The following is a 22,365-nucleotide window of genomic DNA, read 5'->3' as shown; positions in this document are numbered from 1 at the left end:
CTTTTCCTCGTTTGCTATGTTTTCTTTTTTATTGTCCAATTACTTCGACTATCTCATTCCCATTTCTGATCATTGCTGAACAAGTATCTATTTTCTTTCGAAAATGCATCCTGCCAAAATACTTGTAATTTTTCTATACTCCATTTATGCCTCTTTCTTGATATTTCTATGATTTTTAGTGCAGTATGCTATCGAACGCATTTTAATGTTAATTTACGCATATATTTTTAGACTAACTTAGATCCACTTGGAAATTTGTCGCACTGAGACTTCAAAACAGAATAAAATTTGTTGTCTCCGGCCTTACTTTACAGAATTTGTACAACACATTGAAATGAAATTATTGACTTGGTCTTCCCAGGCAAAGAGTGTAGAATTACAATATCAATAATTTCATTTCAAAACAGGATACTCATTATATATCACATGCATTTATCTATGCAAACGCTGATTCAAGTATTATGGGAATAATCAACCTCAGCCGTACTCTTAATTCAGAGTACGGCTGGGGTTGATTCTACCCAGTATATTCATACGGCCGTGGTTACCATTTCTTTCAATGCACTGATTCAAATACCACGAGCACCATCATACGGCTATTCTTTCAACTAACTGCAGATTATTTCTGCGAATGCGCTTGCCAACTTCCCTATCTAGCTATATTCTTCTATGAATAAAACAGGGCATAATGGAAATGCGCAATTTTCATCACTAAATATCGTTTCTCAATTTTCTCGGTTGTATAACCTATATATTCTGTTAAATTGTTGATTAAATTAAATTTAGAGAAGCATAAATAAAATTTATCCACATTTTTTGCAAGAATAAATGCATTGAATTATCATTTTTGATCTGAAATATTTTTTGAAAGGTTTGTCTCGGCCAAAATAATTAACCGTCTCCGAACGAAACACTTGAAACAAAATTGGAATGGCATTACCCTATGAAATGCATTATATTTAGTATTCAATCTTCATCGCGGCCGATTAATACTTACTTATTCAATAGCTTGGCCGTGATAAGATTATAACTTATTTTTACTGGCTTTCTTGGTGTTCCAAGTTCGATAGTTCCTGGTGGCCATTTCAAGTACTACGAGAGCTCGTCGCTGCTGTGCAGTGTTTACAAACAGCTGACGCCCGATCAACATAAAGGATAGTACATGTGAACTGTCAATGATGTCAGAAATACTAGGGCTTCACCTCTTTCTTTAGAATTTCATGTTTATAAATGAATCGCAATGTCTGCTGTTAGGCAAAACAAATTCGAAGGTTTATGTCGGCTTTGTACGTCGGTAGAACATGACAACTTGCACATATTTGGCGATGAAGGAGAAGTACGTCAGTTAGCCAGTAAAATTAGGATATGTTTACCAATTTTTGTAAGTATTTATACATTTTTTTCTCACTTTAAATTATGGAACTAATATTTAATAATAAAATTAAATATTTTTGCTCGCAAGAGGGTTTACCGTTGAAAAAATACAAGGTTATAGTTGGCTTTTGGGACCTTCTGCGATTAGACGCCTTTGGTCGTAGAAGAAGAAATACTGAGTGAAAATAGTATTTTATTCTATTTTGTGCAGCTTATTAGTTTTTTATTATGAACTAAGCAATAATTATGAATTTTAAATGATTTCATTTGTAAACATTTCAGGTACATAGAGAAGATAATCTACCTAAAGTAGTTTGCCTACCCTGTGTCTCCAAATTGGAGAGCTTTTATAACTTTAGAGAAGCTTGCGTAAAAGCTGAAGGTACATTGGAAGCATTTCTAAAAGAAGAACAGAATTTTCCTCACGAACCAGAGGTATGTTTTATATCTGGTGAATGATTTATCTCTGACCCGCATTAATTCCATATACCTTCTATTCTATGCACAATATTACAATGAATATCCTTCCTTTCACGGTTAATGCGAAGTCTTAAATCGACAAGCTGTATTTTTTAAAGTGAGACCAGTGGTTAAACATATGAGAAGCGCACGTATTTGCCACTATTCTGGATCACTTGGCATGTTGTACTTCTTTACGTAAGGGTTAACATAATCCACATATACTTATTAATAGCATATTTAAATTGAATACATACTAGCAATCTCGAATCCTGAACGTTATCTATAATGAGTGAATTATTGAGATTGAAAAAGTGTTTCAATTGCCCTGTAACCCATAAAAAATATCAACAAGTATTACTTTGCGAGACTGTTTTCCTTTAACTACTTTATTCTATATGTGTATTTCACTTTCAACGTAATTTTCCCACCGGCACAGTAAAATAAATCAACCAGAAATGCCCAAATGTATGTGATTATCAATCTTCTAATTGAGGAGGGAAAAGATTTGACCGTTTTCTTAGTGAAATCATGAATAGGTTCCAGTAGAGTATTTATAATTCAATTGGGAAGACTTAGCCTTTTCATACACATATAAAAACATGATCCTAGTTGGACTTCACCCACTGAATTTAAATATTTAACTGGTTTATTGTATTCATTCAGGGTATTTTAGAACCATCTAGCTGAAGTGTGTACATTTACATGTATGCACGCAGGAAATCATTTAATGTAAACATTTAAAATGTGAGAGTTATTGATGTAGTAGATTCGATCCTTTCAGTTTAGAAACCTAATATTCAGCAAGTTTTTGAACCATTTAAATCCCGAACCAAGTTGTTTTGATCACCTTGAGTTTACAGAAGAGGTTCATTGGAAGTTGTACTTCCTTCAAAAGTAGTATCATCTCACTTTTCATTTTGAGCTTGGGTTGCTACCTCATGAATGCCTCTGAATCTTTTCCACAATTAGATGTGGTGGGGAATATGTTACAGGTAAGTGATGATAAACTTGTCTTATATTAAATGGCAAGCATAATTTTTAAAAAGTGTCAGTTTTGAGCGTAGGTATATGCAGTGTTGATGATTGGAATTGGTGGTTTTCATGATCATGGTGGTTTACATCAGCATCATGTGGACGTTTATGCAATATTTTGCATTCATTGTAGGCTGTATAATCAGGACACTGAATAGGATCATTGTCCCTAATGGAAATGCATCAGCTCCTAAACCCCATCAATATATATTTTACTGTATCTTTCAATTTACTTCTTATCCCTATTATGTTTGTGACACTGAACTGAAAGTTCTGTATGTGATACTTGGCACAATACACCTTGTGTATGGCAAAACCCTAAACCAGTAACCCATTGTCTCTGTCAGATGTTTTGCAAAGATCAAACAGTAGACAAAAGGGAGGGATAATGTAGAACCCTCCGACAATATAACCTGTATATAGTTCTAAAAGTGGGTCGTAGTAGTCCAGGGGGTAGAGCATTGGTCTACTGACTGGAGGGTCCCGGGTTCGATTCCCGGGCAATTCTGGGCCCCTGCAGCTCCACCCAAGGTATGATTTTTCGAGTACCAGATCTTCCTGGGAAACCATAACCAGTACAAGGAAAGGAACTGGCCCCCCTACCCTGATGTGTGAATTTCACACGCCGTATAGGGCTTAGTACTGGGTGAACTCTACCATCACCAACCAAACTGACCTTCAGGTTGATTACTGTGTTCATGGTTTTTTTATAGTTCTAAAGATTTTTTCATTTGTGGAATTAAGCTTCAACATTGAATCTCTGCCCGCATACCACCACTTTACTGTTGAGGGTAATTTTTTCCACATGCGTTTCACTAGGGACAAGCAACATTGCCTCAGTTGGCCTGACTAGCAAGTTTTTGTGAGTGTCCTAATTTACGTACAAAGTTTTAGTTTTCAGTGAAGTTTTTCTTAAATTCCTCCCATTCACTGAGAAAAGATTGGTCATTGTATAACCCTTTCCTATTTTAATTAATGGTTAAATGATAGACACAGTTTGTTGTATAAACTTTTTTGTGTTGATTAGAATCCACCATGGAAGTGAAGGAGAGTTTCATGTTATAATTCCCCTCCACTTTCTGGTGATTCACATTCTTTTTGCACTTCTTGTAAATAGACAAGTCAAATTATTAATTAAAACAAAAAGCTAATCAAATTTACATAAATGTTTAATACTATCTCTTGCTCATTTTAGTTCTGTTCCTTATCTTGAGGACCATTCACTTCAATATTTCATAATAGTATTAAGTTTTAACTTGTGTTGCACTGGAGAAAAAAGCTGTGCTAGGCTTATTAAGCCATTCAAGGTCACTTCAGTTTGCATTTCACAGGTCTGAATGAAAGAAAAATTGAATTCAGCTGACCAGAACTTACCCTCGAAAAGATAGGCTCTGTAAGGGACTTGGCATAAAAATCTTCAGCATGGTGAAATCCTAAGACGATACAATTATTCTCATAGACAATATCATTGTGATATTTGGCTTGGAATTAAATGCCTCGAATGAAATGGCCGTAATCTTTTTGCAAGGATGAAGGGCAATATGCTCAGTGACTACTTTATTGATTCACATATTGTAACCCAAAAACCTTCAATAATATTAGGTATCATCTTTAATGTTGAGTAAAAATGATTTCACTGATTTTACTGCCATTAGAATTATATCATAGCCTGGTGAGGTCAAAACTAGAATATTTTTTATTAGTCTGGTCGCCTCATTATGCATATGCTTGCTATTTAAAATATTTATAGTCAACAGTATATTTGATAAATACTATAAAACTTGAGAATATCCACTCATCTTGTTGTTGTTATAAAACTAAGGTTTTGGGTTTTAAGTTTTAAATTTCCAATCTCATCATTAATCTGCAATTGTTTCGTTTTTATTTATCATTTTTATAAACAAAATGGTTTCTCCTAGTTGTTTATATAGAATAAACTGTCAGGTGCCTATCACGTTTCCGTTTATAAAATTCTGGCATTCCTGTCTAGTGTAGCAATTATGTTAAACATTGCTCAACGTATAGAGTTCAACAAGCCCCAAATTATTTGGGATGTATTGAATTCTTTTTAATTGAAACTACGTTAAGAAGGATGATGAACTACCAAATACTGGCTTAATAATTACAGTATCATCATTTGCAATATGAGAACTACTGGAACTTGAATGAATTTTATGAGCCTCATTTTAATTTAATACATTTTCATTACCTTTGATAATCTGAGAATTTGAATGTCCTGCTAAATGCAAATGTATCATACTTTTTATTTATATTAATTTTATCATTGGTATCTTATTTATTAGTTTTATACTGAAAGTCGTGCTTCATGATTTCTTGTGCCCAAATCAAAATTGGCCTTGAATGGAAATAATGGTAGTAAATAAATAAGTGCTGTTGCTGATATATAGGTAGTGGGTCAGCTTGAACCGTATCAGAATGTTCATTTTCCAGGGCTTTTTGTTAAAAGCAATGCCATATGTTTTATGGCATTCCATAAAGATTGTCACATATGTAGCTATTAAGGGATTCTATTTACCTGAGAAATATCATAAGTTTCATGAGGGCATGTGAGGCAGATAATGGTTTCTCAAGCAACATTTGTATTCTAAGAGTAAATGATTGATTCTTGATCTCTTTTGGCCTGTCCAGACTTGGAAGGCAAACAGTTTGGTTTTTCATCGGATCCTAAGGTAAAAAAAAGCCATTGTGAGTTAAATGTTCAGGTAAAACATAATACAGCATATACTAGCTTTGAAAATGAATGATCAATAAAGTATTTTGATTTTTTTTTATTTTCCTTCAATAATATTTGTTTCATTGCATATGTAAAATGAGTTATTTTGTGTTAAAGAGTTCCCTTTGAATAGTTTGTAGCCATTATGCCTTTGGATTGCAATATAAAATTTCATGACTGAAAGCTCTGATGAATGGATACAATCATGCCTTAAAAAATATCGTAGCGTTTGAGCTAACTTTTGATGCTTCATTACTTAGTTAACATCCCATCTTCAATCATAGCCTCCAAGTTCCCACTTCCTAACAATCTCCCCTAATTAATTTTTAGAAATTCCTCAAATGTCTACCACTTACCTCTATTATTTTTATCTATTCAGCTAATTTTGTCCATAATTCTCCATATGAGCATCTGAAAATCCTCCATCATAGAGTTGTACATCTTCTCTAGCATGAAATCATATAAATACATTTCTTTGCTCTATATAGATACATTTTGATTTACATATTTTGTATTTATACTCCATCAAATCCTGGGGTCCATTTCTCCTAGCTGAAAGTAAGTTACTGCATCTTTTAGTTTACACAGACAATGTATTCTAATAGCAATAAACCTGTTACATCTGATGGAATTGTAAAGTTTTTGTGCCACATGTGCTACTATTTTGGGGAAACTAAATCTCTCATTGTAATCCATAGGATTGAGAAATCATTCTGGGATCCAATTTATGTGTGTACTTGTAATGAACTGAATGGGCAAATAATCCAAAAATTATGGATTACAGATTCTCCATTCCCACATCCTCAATCATTTCAATATCAATTTATTACATTGAGGTGAAATTATAAACCAATTCATCTGGTCATTGTAGTCAGAAATGACAGCCATTTAATATAATTGCTCTGCAGTTGTGCAGTGCCATTGCTGCTTATGTGAAAATACCATTGCTTATTTAATGAATAATAGTTGCTAATTCCTTTTTTTATTAATTATAACTTTACATTCATATACTATGTATTAATGTAAATGCAGCGCTGTGGAAGACTACCAGAAACCACCCCATTACTATTCTTTGGAGCATCAGCTCACCAACACTTGATGTTCACCTTTTATTGTCTTAGATAACAGGTGTGATGGATTCCTCCAAAGTAAAATATTGCAGAGGCAAACTAGTCTGCCATTTTGATGTCTGGGTGGGGGTTGCCTATCAATCAAATTAATTCATTTAAATGAGTTTATCAGTGGGTTATTAGGATGTAGAATGTTTGATCACTATAGATACTTCGAGAATATAAAAGTAGCATTTTGGAGCATAAGATTAAATACATTAGGTATAAATGAAATGACTCTAAGAAGGATGATGTGGAGTTGTAGCTAAGGGGTAGTTCTCAAAAGATCAGTCAATGGGAATCTGGGGGTTAATGGTACTGCAGAAGATTGCCACTATAGGAATTGAAGGTTTCCATCAATACAAAGAAATCATTGATATGATGAAGTTGGAGACAAAACCCACCGATGACATTGTGATAGAAATTAAGATGTTGGTAGCAAACTTCATTAAAAGTGGCAAATTGGAGGATCTTTGAAATGGTATCACTTAAGTTATTATTGGTAATCTATCAATTAAGGTAGGTTTTGGATGGACACTAGTTACCAAATGTTGAGGCAACCATTTCCTTGCCTCTCCTAACAAAACATAACTCTACATTAAACACTATCACTTAAGTAATAGTAAAGATTGTAAGGGAAGAAAAAAAATCTATTCATCTTGGGTAAATGTAGTGCAATCAAGGTCAAGAAGATAATAAAGTAGAAAATTATAGAGTAGGGAAGTGTAATGAAAGAGGAATAAGTTTTTTTTGTAGTTCTGTGTACAGTATAAATAAGTATGTATGTATAGATTGGGTACTTTCTAATACAGTGATATTTTTCAAACAACTGCCACCATATCTAGGTCAGGCTGGGTGCTTCTGAGACCACCCTCATATTCATCCTTAAACTAAATGGAGGAATGTCATTCAAATGTGAAAAGTGTAAAATAATTACTCTGATGATCCATGGTTAAAACTTGTCAATGTAAGAATAATTTACCAAGGAAGGGAGAATATGTAAATGAGGACATATTTCAATTGAGAAGAAGCAGGGGAGCAGTTCTATTCTAGAATCAGGAGTACAAGCTATTCTTGTTCTCATTGTACTTCCAGAGAAAAGGAATGCTGAAGCCCTGAGTAACCTTGTCTACATTCATGGATCCAAAGAAAGCTTTTGACAGAGTGGACTGGAATATAATGCTACATGTACTAAAATGAATAGGTGTAAGCTAAAATGACCAGAGACTGATGCGTGCCCCATGAAAGCATTAGTGGTTAAATGCGGTGAAAGGACAGAAGAAGCTAAAGAAAATGTAAGATGTAAAATGAAGTGAGGCAAGAGTAAAAGTAGGTGTGTTCGGAATCCATAGACTCAGTTTGATTTGCCAAGGATGAAGCTTAAGTTCAAATATAACCAGTCAGTCAAGCATTTACGATCATTTACGAGTGTGAACAAAACAAAGATCATGAGGTTTTCAAGAAGGAGAAAGGCTAAGTTAAATGTTAAAATAGCTGGTAAAATGGTTTACTTATCTTGCGAGTGTTTTTGGTCATTAGAAGAAGAATTGTGTGAGGCAAAGAAGCTTCCATGAGGAGGAAGAAGTTGATGAGAGGGATTTTGGGTAAAGACGTTGAGAAAATATTAGTGAAAATCTTGATGTGGTGTAAAATCAGTAGCAATAAAACTATTGTTTTATATTGCGAGGAAACTTGGTTGTTGAAGCAAGATGATGGGCATAAATTGTGAAGGCTTTTTAGATGTGGGTTTGGAAAATGTGAAATGGACAGAAAAGAAAACAAACAATGTGCTAGGCAAAGTGGGGGAGGAGAGAGGATTGTTAGTGGTAATCCAAAGGAGGCTAAATAGCTTGGTGCAGAACATTTTGATTGGCGATGAAATGTTGAAGGTGTGATATAGGGGAGATAGAAAGTATGTATGATAGAAGTAGGGTCAATTTCAGTGACGGTCATCATTTTGTGTCTTGGGTGAGTTTATGAAATGAAGGGTTGTTAAGTTTTGTGTCCATCAATGATCTATTTTGAATGGTAGACTATCAAATAATAATAATGGTTATTATTATCTTGTTGACAGCTGTCAATAAATATATTTCATTATTATATTAATGAACTGGAAGTATGCTTTTAAATTAGCCTGCTTCTTATGGGCAGTATATAGTTATAACTTCAACATATGAATGCATTTGCAAGAGAAATACTTTCTGCTAAGTATTTGATCCCGTATCAAGCATAGAAAATGGTTGACTTCATTACAAATTTTGATAATATTACAATTTTGAGTCAGTAGTAAGTGACAGAGTTTTAATATTTTTTTGAAAGTACTTCCTGATAAAATTTTCAAATAAATCATAAATTTATACCATGAAGCATGTTTAGTTTCATTTAACATGTGGTGCTGTTGCTAAACATAATGCACATTGAGATGAAGGGGATGTCACCCCTCTGCTAATATATCAGATGTAATATTTTATCTCTCCCGAGAAACTCAGGAGTCCATGAGCTTTCAACCTTAAGTAATATAAAGGTGTCACATGGACATAGAAAATGGTTGCTTTCGATACAAGTTTGATAATATCAAAATAATAACAAAAACTAAGCATAGCATAAAAAGTTGAAATGATAATAACCTCTCATGGTACATTAAGATAGATGATTGTCTTACTGTATTGCATTTAAACTTGAAGTTGTGAATTACCCTTCAAGGCAGCCAAAAGCATTTGGCCTAATGATGTTGAATTTATAGGATTCTACGATGAATAAACATTGACGTATGTGTAGCTGCTTATTTTTTTATGTAACCATTCATTTTTATTCATATTAATTGTTAACACTGATAGACTTTGATCCTTCTCTGTCTGGTCCAAGTATTTTTTTGAATTCTAATCTAAAAAAATCACAGTGTATCATATGGGACAGGAAATACAGTTTAAGCATTTTCCTGCTTATGTTTTATACAATCCTAACAACTATTGGTTATTTGATTCCATGCTGATAGCTGCTCCATGCAAAAATTAAGTTTTAAGAGCTGAGGGTCATGATCGGAATTTACAATCTGATTAAAAGCATTTATTATTGTTATAGGTATCTAGGATTCAGATAATCCAACAAAATTGTCTACTAGTAAGCAAGATGGTATTATTGGGTCTCATGGACTATATTTTTATTGCTTATTTCAATTTATTTGAATATAAATGAATTATATTGCATTTTTATTTGAATGATAAAATGATATAATTCAATTAAATGAAAATAAATTGAAATAATAATAAAAATATAGTCCATGTGACCGAATAATACCATCTTGCTTACTACTCGATAATTTTGATGGATTATCTGAATACTAGATACTGGGCAGATATCAACGTGGAATCAAATTTATAACAGTTGGAAGAGTTATGTAAAACATAAGTAGGAAAATGCTTATATGTAGACACAAAAATATAAACATAACAGTTTCAGGTTTAACTTTGTGGAATTTCTTTGTGATGAGGGTAAAAAAGAAACTTATGGGGAAATATTAAATTTTTATTGTGGAAGTGTAAATTTTCTTTTTTACTCTCATCAACAAAAATATATTTTTGATACATTGCAAAGTAACATTGAACTTAGTTTTTTTTCAAAATAATTAATGGAAAAGAATATTGGCCAAATTATGACTTTGAATCGCCAAAACACAAAGTGTTTATGTTGAATGCTCAATAGGAAAAATATAATATATTGTTATTATCATTTTGAGATGGGACTTGCTAACCCTGAGGGTAGAACATGGAGCAACCAACCAGAGGGGCTCAATTCCTAGGGTTACCTCTGAGCACCCCCAGCTTCAGGGGCACCTATCCTCACCTATCAAACTCATATTCCATTTGTTAACTCCAGTTTTAGTGGATTACTTTTTGAATTAGTATTGTACAACAATACCTATGCCAGTATCTGGCACTCAAAAAGGGTTTTATTTTATCAAAGCCAAAGAAAAGGAATTTCGTCAAATATATTGGAATGTCATGTGTATTTCTTCACAGATATGCCTTGAGGAAGGTACCAGCACAAGGGTGTCGGATGCAGCGAATCCTGATTGTATTGCAGAGGTTGGGGAGGGTACATCGAAGAAGGAGAATGAGAAACAGCCACGTGGAAGGAGAAAAAAGAAGAACAATGAGAAGTTGCCCAGTGAGGGTGGGAAGAAGATGAGACGTGGGAAGGGTTACAAGGCCCAAGAGCGAACAAAGACTCCCTCCCCCACACATGTGATGGAGTTGATTGGGAGTGATATTGTGGCAGATGACAAGGTGGACCCTATCATTGGCGAACCGCTCGGAGACCTCCCGATACCTCTGAGCCCTGTGGCGAACCTGTCTCAAGTGCTCTTGCCACAGCTTGGTGACATTCATCCAGAGGATTATCTTCTCATAAAAGAGGAGAAATTCCTTGCAGGGGCCAACTGGAGTATAGAAAATCTATTTCCGTAAGTGACTGCTTGTTTTCACTCAAATTGAACGTTTAGACACTGTTGACTTAGGCCAATTAGTGTAACATGCTCACCTGGCAACCCAAAGGCAGAATGGGTGGGCATAATCTTTGCTCCTGAGATGTTACTTAATTAGGTTAGATGTTTTGATATAATCCTAGCTGTTGGAGTACCCAAAATCCAAATCTGTGTCGTTATAAATTCAAACAAACTGTGTAAAATATAATTATAATGAAATTAATTTATTTTATATTCAATTAAGAATTCTGCTTTTGTTTGTTTATTTGGACATTTAAATACACTATTTAAACTAATCTTTCAAGTATTCAAGAAGTTCTTTCGGGTTTCCCACTGGGTCAGGTTGCAGTACACCGACGTTTCTATGGCTGACTCTGCCATCGTCTTCGGGGTGAAGACGATGGCAGAGTCAGCCTTCGAAACGTCAGTGTACTGCAACCTGACCCGGTGGGAAACCCGAGAGAACTTCTTGAATACCATATGCCGGGAAAACCTGAGATCCTTCATTAATCTTTCAAGTCTTACTGTTTTATCTATTTACTAAATTTTGGTTAGACTATTGGCAATTCCCTATCCCATACTCTTAATAGGGAATAGAATATCCTCAGATTCCCTTTTAAATGCTACAAAGGGCTGAATTGGTTGCTGTTAATGTAAGTTTACCTGATTAGATCAAACTGTAGACATTTGCCCTCTGGGCTATCCAGCTGAAAGCCCTTGGTTTGATTCTCTGTACAGCATAATACTAATTTTATTCAGCTGCAATCAAAGTTTGTAACCTGTACACTAATGTTTTTATCTTTTGCCAAAATGTATGACTTTAAAGATAGTCCTTAGATTTTCCTGAAACTCATGCTCGATAATTTTTCTCTTTTGTCATATTTTCAGCCCTAATAGCGCTGGAGATTTTAGCTTCATTAAGGGAGAAATTCCAAATAACACAGTTACCAAGGATGGTGAGTGCCTAAGTCCCAGTGAGAATATTATTGATGGAATAAAAACAGAAGTCGAGCCTGATACAGTCATAATGAAACAGTCGAGGCAGTTCCTGCCTCCGGTATGGGATGTGTTCGAGAAAGTGTTGGGTGATTATAGGAATGATGTTCAAGGAACAGCGGTCGTAACACATAGGAGGTAAATGCTGTGATTTATGCATGAGATTTTTATGACTATGTTTTGTTGTAGTGTGTAGAAAAATTAGTTTAAAGTGGAAATACTTGCTAAATCAGAATTATTGCAATCCCTATTTTTTTTAATAATCTCATTGTAAGATTTTCCTTGTTAAATTTAAAATTTTTCAAATGGGTACTCATTGAATTTATAAAGCATAATTATTTTACTTTTCTGTGGAAAATCATCAGGAAATAATCAGTTTGATTATATTTGATGTGAGTGAATTAGATTTGAGCCTAGAATTCCTCATTTTTGTTCAGATTGGCCATCCCAGATATGTCCACCAGTTAGGACATAGGAGTTTCATTTTCTTATCAAGTCTAATGATATTTTCCATCGTGAATTACCACCCCGTGGATTGACTTGAACTAGTATATATGACTGCTCATAACATATTTTGACAGTTCTGTCATCATTGTTCATTTATAATAGTTTTCTTTGTAGACTTATCATTTATGCTGTTTGTGTAATTTGTCTTGCTTATTGCCATTTTATAAAAGATGGAATCTAAAATTTTGAATAAGCCTGAGGATGTGTATTCATGCATAATTTAAAAAAAAAACTAGAGCCCGGGGCACATTTGGTAATCCACTCTATTCCAATTCCTGTCTGAAGCATTGTGGAAATTGTAGTATCTCTGTTTTGGCATGGAGTGGGCAGTGAGTGAAATATTAAAATAAGCTACTGAAACAGGAAAAGGAGGAAAAAATCTGGAATATTGCTTTCACCATTGAAGTAAAAATAGTATATGTATAGGCAGACCATTCTCTGTGTGTCGTTGAATTTATTTTTGGTTCCTGATTGACATGCCCTTCTCCACCACACAGTTCAACCAGAGGTAAACTTTGGCTATTTTGAAGCCAGTGTATTTCCAAGGCATGAGTTCTTAGGTTTTTATCAGCAACCCAAAATAATTAATTTAATTTTTTATTTTAAATATTATTAGTCTGGTCATTGTAACATATTTAACTGATGGGGAGAGGATAATATTCTATCCTTAAAGATAAAATAAAATGAGACCATCCTTATTGCTTGTATTGAAAAGTATATGTACCATTTTCACTAGAAATACTATAAGACTCCATTCTCAGGCACTATTTGAGTCTCCATAGGTTCCAGGATTTATAATCATAGACGGATTTGTGGATTCCTTGTGTTAAATTTTGACTATTATTATTCATTCACTTAAATTTGGAGAGATTTTGAAAGAATATAATGATGATTGTTTTATAATAATGTCTTAGTTACTAGAGAAGAATGGTTATGTTGGAGTTGACTCTTTCATTCACACATTTCTCATTAATTTGCCAATAGGTATATTGTTGGTAAAAGAGCATTTCCCTGTGCTTTATGTGGAAATTGCTTTATGTTAAGTGGTGCGGGAGATATGATGGAAAATGGACGCAGTGGCGCTAGGGTTCGAAGTTCCAGCACTGACCAAGGCAGGGACCCTATAGAGAGACCTTATGGGTGTCTTAGATGTGGAAAACGGTACTACAGAAGAAGTGACTTGGTTCGCCATGAGAAGACCCATTTGGCAGCCAGACCTTTTGTCTGCAGGTAAATATAGCCTTTACAATGATTTTTCTGTGTGCTAATGCTTCATGAAGATGTAAATCCAGAATGTGGTCAAATTTGATTCTTATTTCATTGTAATATTTGTAGTCCATTCCATTCATTAAATATTCTCGCCATCACCAATCAGGTGACTTTGGCGGGTATGTGAATGAATGAACACTGGAAATTTTCCAGTTGGGTTTAAAATTAAATGTTTTGTTGTTTGAATGCAGGTTCAGCCAGCAGTGTGTTACCTAATTTTGTGTCATCAAACATTAGCCCTTTAAGTTTGAGGGATTATTGAAACAGAAGCTTTGAATCACAATCCTATATTAATATTTACTCGCATATCATCTCTCAGGAAGTAGGAAAAATGGATGGAAAGCATATTGATCGACAGTGGGATGTTGAAGAATGTAATAGAAGGGAGAATGTTAGGCAAATGAGGAAAGTGTAGGAATAGGAGAGGGATGTTGAACAGGATGAATGGAGGAAGGAAGTACCTAGAGATGAAGAGAGACTTGTAGAGTAGGATGTTGGGTTGTGTTTTCTTAGTAGAAACAAAATATTTATCTGGTAGTTGTGTCCATCCAAAACCTACCCTTACCAGTAGATTACTTAATAATAATAATCATTACTCAGAGCATAATCCTAGCATAAAAACATGTGAATCTTGATTTTACAAACTTCATTCTGCTCAAGATAGGCACCAACTAATTTTTTTAAATGTAATGTCACTTGGCTCGCTAAAATGCCTTATGATTGAAGCAGTGATGGGCGATGGGTGTCATTTAAAAGAAACACATATATTACAATGAAAGTGTGAACTGTAAAAATTAAAGAAAATGATGCATATGAAAATATTCAAACAAACTTACTCAGGATCTATTTTGTCCAAACCAATTATGGAAACTTTGCATTCCTCACAGACAATATTTGTTTTTGGATTAAGTACAGCATGGAATAAATTGAGAATAAGATTTGTGTAGCCTTTAAATATTATTTTTAACATGGTGTACATCATTTTTCAGGCTTTGTGGCAAAGGTTTCTGTCGCAAAGAACACGCACAACGCCATATGAGCCTGCATGTGGGAGAAAAGCCCTTTCAATGTGAGGCTTGCATGAAACCTTTCACACGTAAAGAGCACCTTGCAAGGCACCAGAGATGTCATCACCCAGAAGCATTTATAAAGCTTGAAGATTCGTACAGCCACGGAAATGAAGAGAAAGACCCCAACGAGGTTGGTTTCCTAATTTTGGGATGGTGAGGAAAACATTTCCTGATGAGAAATTACATTTCTTGGAGGCCCCATCCTCTATTTGATAAAATTTTGATGAGATCCATTGACAGCAGTCATTCAAAGGCCTTTTATGAGACACTGCAAGATAACTCTGTCTGCCATGCACTACATTTACAGAGTACACGTTTACTGATTCCTACATTCGAAGGTTGCAGTTGAGAAATGGGTGTTAGTTTTATAAAAATTAAGAAGAACACTGAAGAAAAATTTGTTGCTTTTTCAGCATATACTTGTGATGAATTGTTTTTGGGATCTTCACCAGGTTAAATCCTGCATAGTTACTGAAGTTTCAGGGCTGAAACCCTGGAAATAATGGACAATATGTTCTTAGAATCTTTGGCAGCTATGCTAGATTACCCTTTGTGAAGATTCTATCTAGAGGTCATAGCTAGAAGGATACTGTATCATTCCTTCTTAAACCCAATATGCTAAGCATCACATATCTGATCTCAATATGCAATTAGTTGGGGTCTTGTGGTTAGTACATGTAATGAGCATAATTTTTCAGTACAAATTAACCTATTATGTATGAAAAACAGGACATTTTCCACTTTTAGAGAAATTCTTGATCACACAATAAATGGACATAGTAAATTGGTGGTAATATTAAAATAATTAGTCTGTTATGTACAAAATAAGCCATCTCTGAGATTTGTTGGTAATTTTAAGATATGTTAAGATTGAAATCAATGAAGGGAACCGAATTTTATATAATAATCACAACCCTTGTTTTCTTCCCTCAGAGAATTAATATTTCCAAAAGACTTTGTAGTGGTTTTGAAGACCATAAGTGTAACCATTTGATTAAGCAGTGATTTTGTTACTAATGGTTTGTACTGTTGTTGCAAGGATGTTTTTTGGACCAGTTGATATATTTTTCGAAAATAGGTGTGCATTAATTTTTTGTCAAAGCCTGTAAAGATTGAAGAAGATAGAACAATTACATCTTAGTCCCATTCCTTTAAGAGTGCAAAATTTTAACTTATGTAGATTTAGGTGATTGATACTGAACTCCCCTAAGCTTTCTTCTGGGAAACTTCATGTTTTTTTTTGAAAAGTGAGTTTTTGGACACATTTTTCAAATGAACTCTCTCTCTCTCTCTGTAAGTTTCAGCTGCCCAATAAGTTATTTTAGTATCATCTTTTGGACAAATAGATGTTAACTGGACTGGAATGTCTTGCTGTTATTTTATGTTTATACACTTAATTTTATGTATGATACTTGAATTCTTCTATTTTTGATAGTTTATTGATTTTAGACTCATTACTCTTCTTCACTAGCCACCTGGAAATGATACTTGCAAATATTTTAGGGATTACCAGATTTGCTGCTGTTTGGTGATTTATTCCAATAAATTCTTCCTCCCTATACCATTCTTGTACAGGTGAACCCTATTAATGAAACCAGAAAATCTTTCGGTTAAATTGAAAAATAATCACCTTGAATAATTAGGCAATTTCTTGGTAGCCTGAAAGCACATACTTAGTATTAATGAATCCTGAAAAGTGTCATCAAAACTGGAATTCAATAGCAAAAACAATAATATATAGAGTTTCTATGTACCATTAACTCCTTATTCGTGCTTCATGCCTTCACTTGGCATTGCTTCATGGATATTGTTTACCATTCTTTATGATAAATGTAAAGTATTCAAGACTCCAAGCAGGTTGTATGCCATTAATATTTTAAAAAAATCTCTTCCGAAGCCAAAACAGTATTTGGATGTGCAATAGTTGATAACTATACTGGAATAATGCAATCGAGAAATATTCATTTATTTATGATAGTACAGATTTTATTCAGCAAACACAATATATCTGCTATGGTATCAATGTTACCATTACTATGGCAATGCTCAGGATGCAGAATAGTAAATTTTTAAATAATTTTTGCAAGGGTAAACTGGGTGACATATTTTTTACAGTTTTCTTTCATCAAGTTGTCCGAAGTGACCTGAAGGTAAACAACTCATTGGTAATGGTTTTTCATTTATGAAAAAAGGTTAACCAAAATTTCAGTGTCCCTTATGGAATTTAGGTGGAAAAAGTTTTGCTCAGAAATAAAAAACGGGGCATTTGTTGGTCTAGAACTGGAGTTCTCCCCCCCCTCCCCCCCCCCTGGTGGGGGGAACTACTATTTTACTGTGTGCATTTGATCATTTTTTTTTAAACCTACTTTTTCCAGGTGGAGAATGGGAACAAAACTGACATGGCTAATGGTGGCTCTGATTCCCAGTCAAACATGGCAATCCATCAGTCGGAAGCACAAACAGGGAAAGCAGCAATGATGGAAGCGATGAAAGCCATGCCGAAGAAGCCATATGAGTGCGAGATATGCATTCGAGCCTTCTCCCGGAGAGAGCACTTGGTGCGGCACCGCCGAAGCCACTTCCGGGAACAGATGAAGGCTGCATCGTTGACATTGTCCTCATCGAGGCAGGTCGTCCGCATTGAGGATGACCCAGAAATGACAATGCCCACATCAGTGGTCGACACCGTCATTGAGGGGTTGGACGACCAGGAGAAAGTCAGCTATTCTTGCCCCTACTGCACTCTGGGTTTCTCCTGTAAGGAGCAGTTGGATAGGCACAGAAGCAGGATGCATCCATTGGCAGAGGCCGTGTCGGCAATGATCCCGCAGAGTGATGAGGCTTTGGCTGATCTCTATGGGGATGGAAACTCGTCACCGAACGGGGGTCGATCTCCATCTCCCCCTCACCTTGTGTCAGAGAATGCCTCATGTGAAATGGTTGCAGGCAGGAGGGATGCGGCGAAGGAAGCTTTCTCCTGCGTGCTCTGCCCACAAACATTTTCGAGGAAGGAGAACCTTGAGAGACATTTGAAAAGTGTGCATGCTGGTTTGAAGCCGTACGTTTGCAACTGCTGTGGTAAAAGGTGAGTGCCTAATGAGTACTTACTTCACTGTTCTTCCATTAGTCTTTCAGCATGCTCAACATTTTATTTTTCAATATAAGCATCAGCAACATTATCTAAATCTAAAACATCTTATGTTGTTGTCAGCACTAGTTGGTGCAAATGTAATTCATATATCCTCATATCAAACCTGCTTAGTGACCAGCGTTTTAATTAATTTATTAAAAATACATAGTGGTTCATCAATGGAATTGATTCAGTTAAATCAACTTATTAATCATAATGTATTCCACCCTAAACCATTGTATGTATTTATATTATCCCTCACCTAATTAATACCTATGGTATAATCTTTGAATTTATGGATATAGATTCAGTTTTCAGCTTGGAAATTAATGCATATTTTTTGTTAATCAGTTGTAAGGTTTTTTGGTTTCTAGAGTCGTAGATTGTCAGGCCTAAATACACTCAGATAATTTTTCATGCAATAATGCTATTCTACATTACATGAACTTTGCAAGCTGCGCTCTCACTGCATTTAAGTTCTGCATTTTGGAGGACCAATTAATTTTTAACTTTAAAAACTAATTTTTTCCCATGCACATGCATATGAATAGAAACCAATTTAAGTTCTGTAGTTGCAAGCCTTAAATATTTTGATTTTAGAGGGCGAAAATTGTTGAATGAAGCAAGAGAAATATCTTAAGTTGGATTTATATTTCTTCAGTGGAAGTCAATCCAGTGAAAAAGCCCGTGATGAAGAAGAGAATGTTGGGAAAGGAAAGGAGAGGTAGGAAAAGGTTATGCATGACGAATGGAATCAAGAAAGGAAATATGTGGAATTGAAGATTTTTATTGTTTTGTAGGATGTTAGGATGTGTTTTCTTAGGAGAGGCAAAGACATTATTGTTAGTTAGTATGTGTGGCCATCCAATAAAAACCTTAAATGGTGGAATACCAATTAATAACTGATTTAGGGATGCCTTTTTGCCAGTATTCACATGCAATTTACCACAGGATGAATTTATGCTCATATTTTATGATCATTGAAGTTCTAATTTTTTTAAATATGTACCTTTCTGTACAGATTGTAATATGCCTCCCAGAATTCATTTACTGCTTTTCAATATTTATATGCTGACTAGAGAATACTTATGGCATTAAAAATATGGAAAAGAAACATTGTTCTAGTAGGGCACATGAATGAAATGTACTCTGCAGAATTATGAAGTCCTAAGCAATGAAATATTGGCTGTATATCACAGTAGTCAAAAGGTTTATAAATGTGAATAGCTAACTCAGTAAATCTATGGATGGAGTATATTCTTTTTATGAAATATTTTCTTACCAATTTACCTTTACCTATCCCAAGACATGGTAATTATTATTAATGAAACTTATGAATGACTTATCAAAATAATTTAATAGCTACTTGCAATTAACAACGACTTATAAAATCAAAACAACATTGTTTAAAACCAGGGAATTTCTATCCATAGCAGTTTTATTTATTTGTGTTGCTACAAGATAATATGATCCTTTTAAGGTAAAAGTCCTTGGACTCCTTATGGTTATAAAATTTGGTATATATGAATATAACAGAAGTATCAGGAAATGATCTGTGTTACCTTTTGGAGTAACTTATTTTGACACAGTGATTTCAGTGTTTGTAATATGGTCGAGATGCGAATGTGATCCTTTATCTAGTGCAACATGAATAAATGTTTACATGTGAGTACCTCATTTCATTTTTTTTGTCATGTAATCCATAGGTTTGGCCGTGCCGAGCAATGCCGGAAACATGAAAATCGGCATCAGCAAAATCAAGCTAAAAGTGCCATGGCTATGGAGGAAGGCTCGTCGAGAGTTGCATCGGTGTTGGATGATGATGCTCGGTCTGGTGTCGTCATAGGGATTCACCCCACCAGGAAGTCTTCGAGTAAAAAGTCAAAGGGTAATTCAACTTACGAGGCCACAAATGTTGATGTTCAACTTGAGAATGGATCCGAGAATGTTCTGTCGTCATTAGTCGATGGAGTTGGAGATAGTATGAATGGTGAGGGTGTCGAGACAGGTAGAGCGAAGCATTCTAAGGGCAGAGGTGCTAAAAAGACTGAAACAAGTGGGGAGGTCAGCCACAGAAGCTCAAAAGGATCGAAAAGGATCAAAGTGCATACTTGTCAGGTATGCGGTGTTGAGTTTGCAAAAAAGAAACATCTTGTGAAGCATAGTAGCGTTCATGCTTGAGAATACTTAGTAAATTAAATGGTTAAAAGTACAATTTGCAGGGAGTGTTTTCATGTTACTTCTCCTTTAAATCCACAATCGTTGGGAATTAATCAAAAGCTATTATTGATTAATTGTAGAGGTACACGATAAAGGTTGCATTTCATAAAAGTATGTTTGATAATGTGATTTCATTATTCATCAAGGCTCGAATGATGTTATTGTTTCCCCTGTAGGGTTGCTATAAAATAGAGAAATATTATTTATATAGAGAGAATTTATGTGATCATATTTTTTTTGTTATGGAGACAACTGTTGTGTGCCCAATAAATTTTTTATTATTTTTTGGTTGTTTTAAATGAAAAGTTAAATCTGTTACGTATTGGTTATATATGCAGCCGATTTGGTATGCAATAATGATTGTATAAATTTTATAATCAGTGGTTGCTAAGAAGTATGAGTCTATTAAAAATTTCAAGTTGACTGGTGTAATGGATGTGTGTGAATTTGATGAGTATGTACTTAAATGCAATTGAGGTTACTCAAATTGTATGTTATGAAATTGCAAAAAAAAAATTTCAGACTTTTTTTTAATCGAGTTGACTTGCTTCAAAGTGATTAAATAGGATGAGTTCTAACAAGTGATTTGAGGTTAATGCTTTTAATGAATCAATACATCATTTTTTTAAGTGTAATGATTTGAAATGTAGCAAATTTATTGGACTTTTAACTGTAAGTGTTTTAAAAGAATGTTTGAATGGAATGATTTTAATGATTTGAAGTTACGGTGTGTTCCAAAGTTGGAACCAAAAGATTGCCTTGTAATTATTTTCCCCAAAATATAAATTGTTATTTTTTGTATGCGAACAATTAACTGAAATTATTATTATTACTGTAATTAATGCTTCAGCATTATTACTTACTTGTCCAGCTTTAAGTTATATTGTTCTAGTAAATTGTGAATATGTGGTATTTACTTAAACCTCTCCTGATGCTTATAGTTGTTTTAAAATGCAAATCTTTTCTCCTATGCATCAATGCTTACTTACGTACTAGTTATTTCTTTTTTCCTCTTAAGATCATAGTAAAACATTGGTGTGGCCAGCCCATATATATGGCAAATACTTATAAATATAATGTGTGTACAATCAGTCTAGACCAACAATTTTGTGATGTTTTTTGTTGTATGCATGCTTTTACAACAGAATTTTATATATACATAATTATTATCGCGGAAAGTAAAGCCAAATTGTAGGAAAATTTTAATGTAATAAGGATGGCTTAAATTCTATAGTTGTGATTGATCAAATTGTTTACTTAATTTACATATTTTTTTAATTTTTCTTTAGATGGATTTTTTTGTGAGACAACGGACATTAGTCTGACATTGTAATTTTTTAATGTGATTTTTGTTGAATTCTTATGAATGAGACTTATTTTTTACTTTATTTACTGTTATATGTTGCTTGAATTAATTCTCATGCCTGTGTGAATTGGAAGATTACGAATGTTGATTGACATTAGTAAATTTTATGCTTAGCATTAATGGAATTATGATTGATATAGATGACATTTTAATATTATTTTATAGATTCTGGCCGCACTGTTCCTATAATTAGAGCTGTTCCTTTTATATACATGTATCCATTCCATTATAAGTGTAACTGTTGTTTTAAATAATAAAACTTTATAGATGTGAAAACTACTGCGCATATTTTATTTTTTAATGAGCTATGATAATAATTGCTGTAAAATGAGAAAAATACTGGGGTAAACTAAGCATTAGAAAGAAGTGCATTCTGTAAGTGTACTTACTGTTTTTAAGTATGTACATATAATGTTACAGCACTTTTTTAAGTCACAAATTTACTGGCTAGCAATATATTATAATTATCAGACACTGCCTCTGACGTTACTTGGTGAAAGTCTGTCTTACCAGGTGTAAATGAGGGAAGATTAACTTGGCAGGTTCTACTAGAATTTTTTTTTTCACAACCATGGTTTCACCTCAAGGCCACATCATTTGGTATAATTATATG

General features: G+C 34.2%; 1 protein-coding gene across 1 annotated transcript; it reads left to right on the top strand.

The window, feature by feature from the left end:
- The first annotated feature begins 1,154 nt into the window (after window positions 1–1,154).
- On the top strand, window positions 1,155–21,986 carry LOC139695375 (zinc finger protein 271-like). The gene is made up of 8 exons (XM_071594100.1): window positions 1,155–1,381; window positions 1,657–1,809; window positions 10,731–11,173; window positions 12,083–12,328; window positions 13,682–13,927; window positions 14,956–15,166; window positions 17,412–18,121; window positions 19,873–21,986. The coding sequence occupies exons 1-8, from the start codon at window positions 1,241–1,243 to the stop codon at window positions 20,345–20,347; spliced, it is 2,625 nt and encodes an 874-aa protein (XP_071450201.1). The 5' UTR covers window positions 1,155–1,240; the 3' UTR covers window positions 20,348–21,986.
- Window positions 21,987–22,365: the final 379 nt, after the last annotated feature.

Source organism: Hetaerina americana, unplaced genomic scaffold (assembly GCF_022747635.1).
Source record: "Hetaerina americana unplaced genomic scaffold, ioHetAmer1.1.p SCAF_6, whole genome shotgun sequence".
NCBI classification, from domain to species: Eukaryota; Metazoa; Arthropoda; class Insecta; order Odonata; family Calopterygidae; genus Hetaerina; species Hetaerina americana.
Note: the sequence above shows the minus strand (reverse complement) of the source record. Positions and strands in the feature narration are given on the sequence as shown.

Bases quoted from the DNA above. Each gene is read 5' to 3' on its own strand.
- LOC139695375 (XM_071594100.1), top strand. From the start codon at position 1,241: ATGTCTGCTGTTAGGCAAAACAAATTCGAAGGTTTATGTCGGCTTTGT. The intron at 1,810-10,730 runs GTATGTTTTATA...ATTTCTTCACAG, and splicing joins ATTTTCCTCACGAACCAGAG to ATATGCCTTGAGGAAGGTAC. The intron at 13,928-14,955 runs GTAAATATAGCC...ATCATTTTTCAG, and splicing joins GCCAGACCTTTTGTCTGCAG to GCTTTGTGGCAAAGGTTTCT.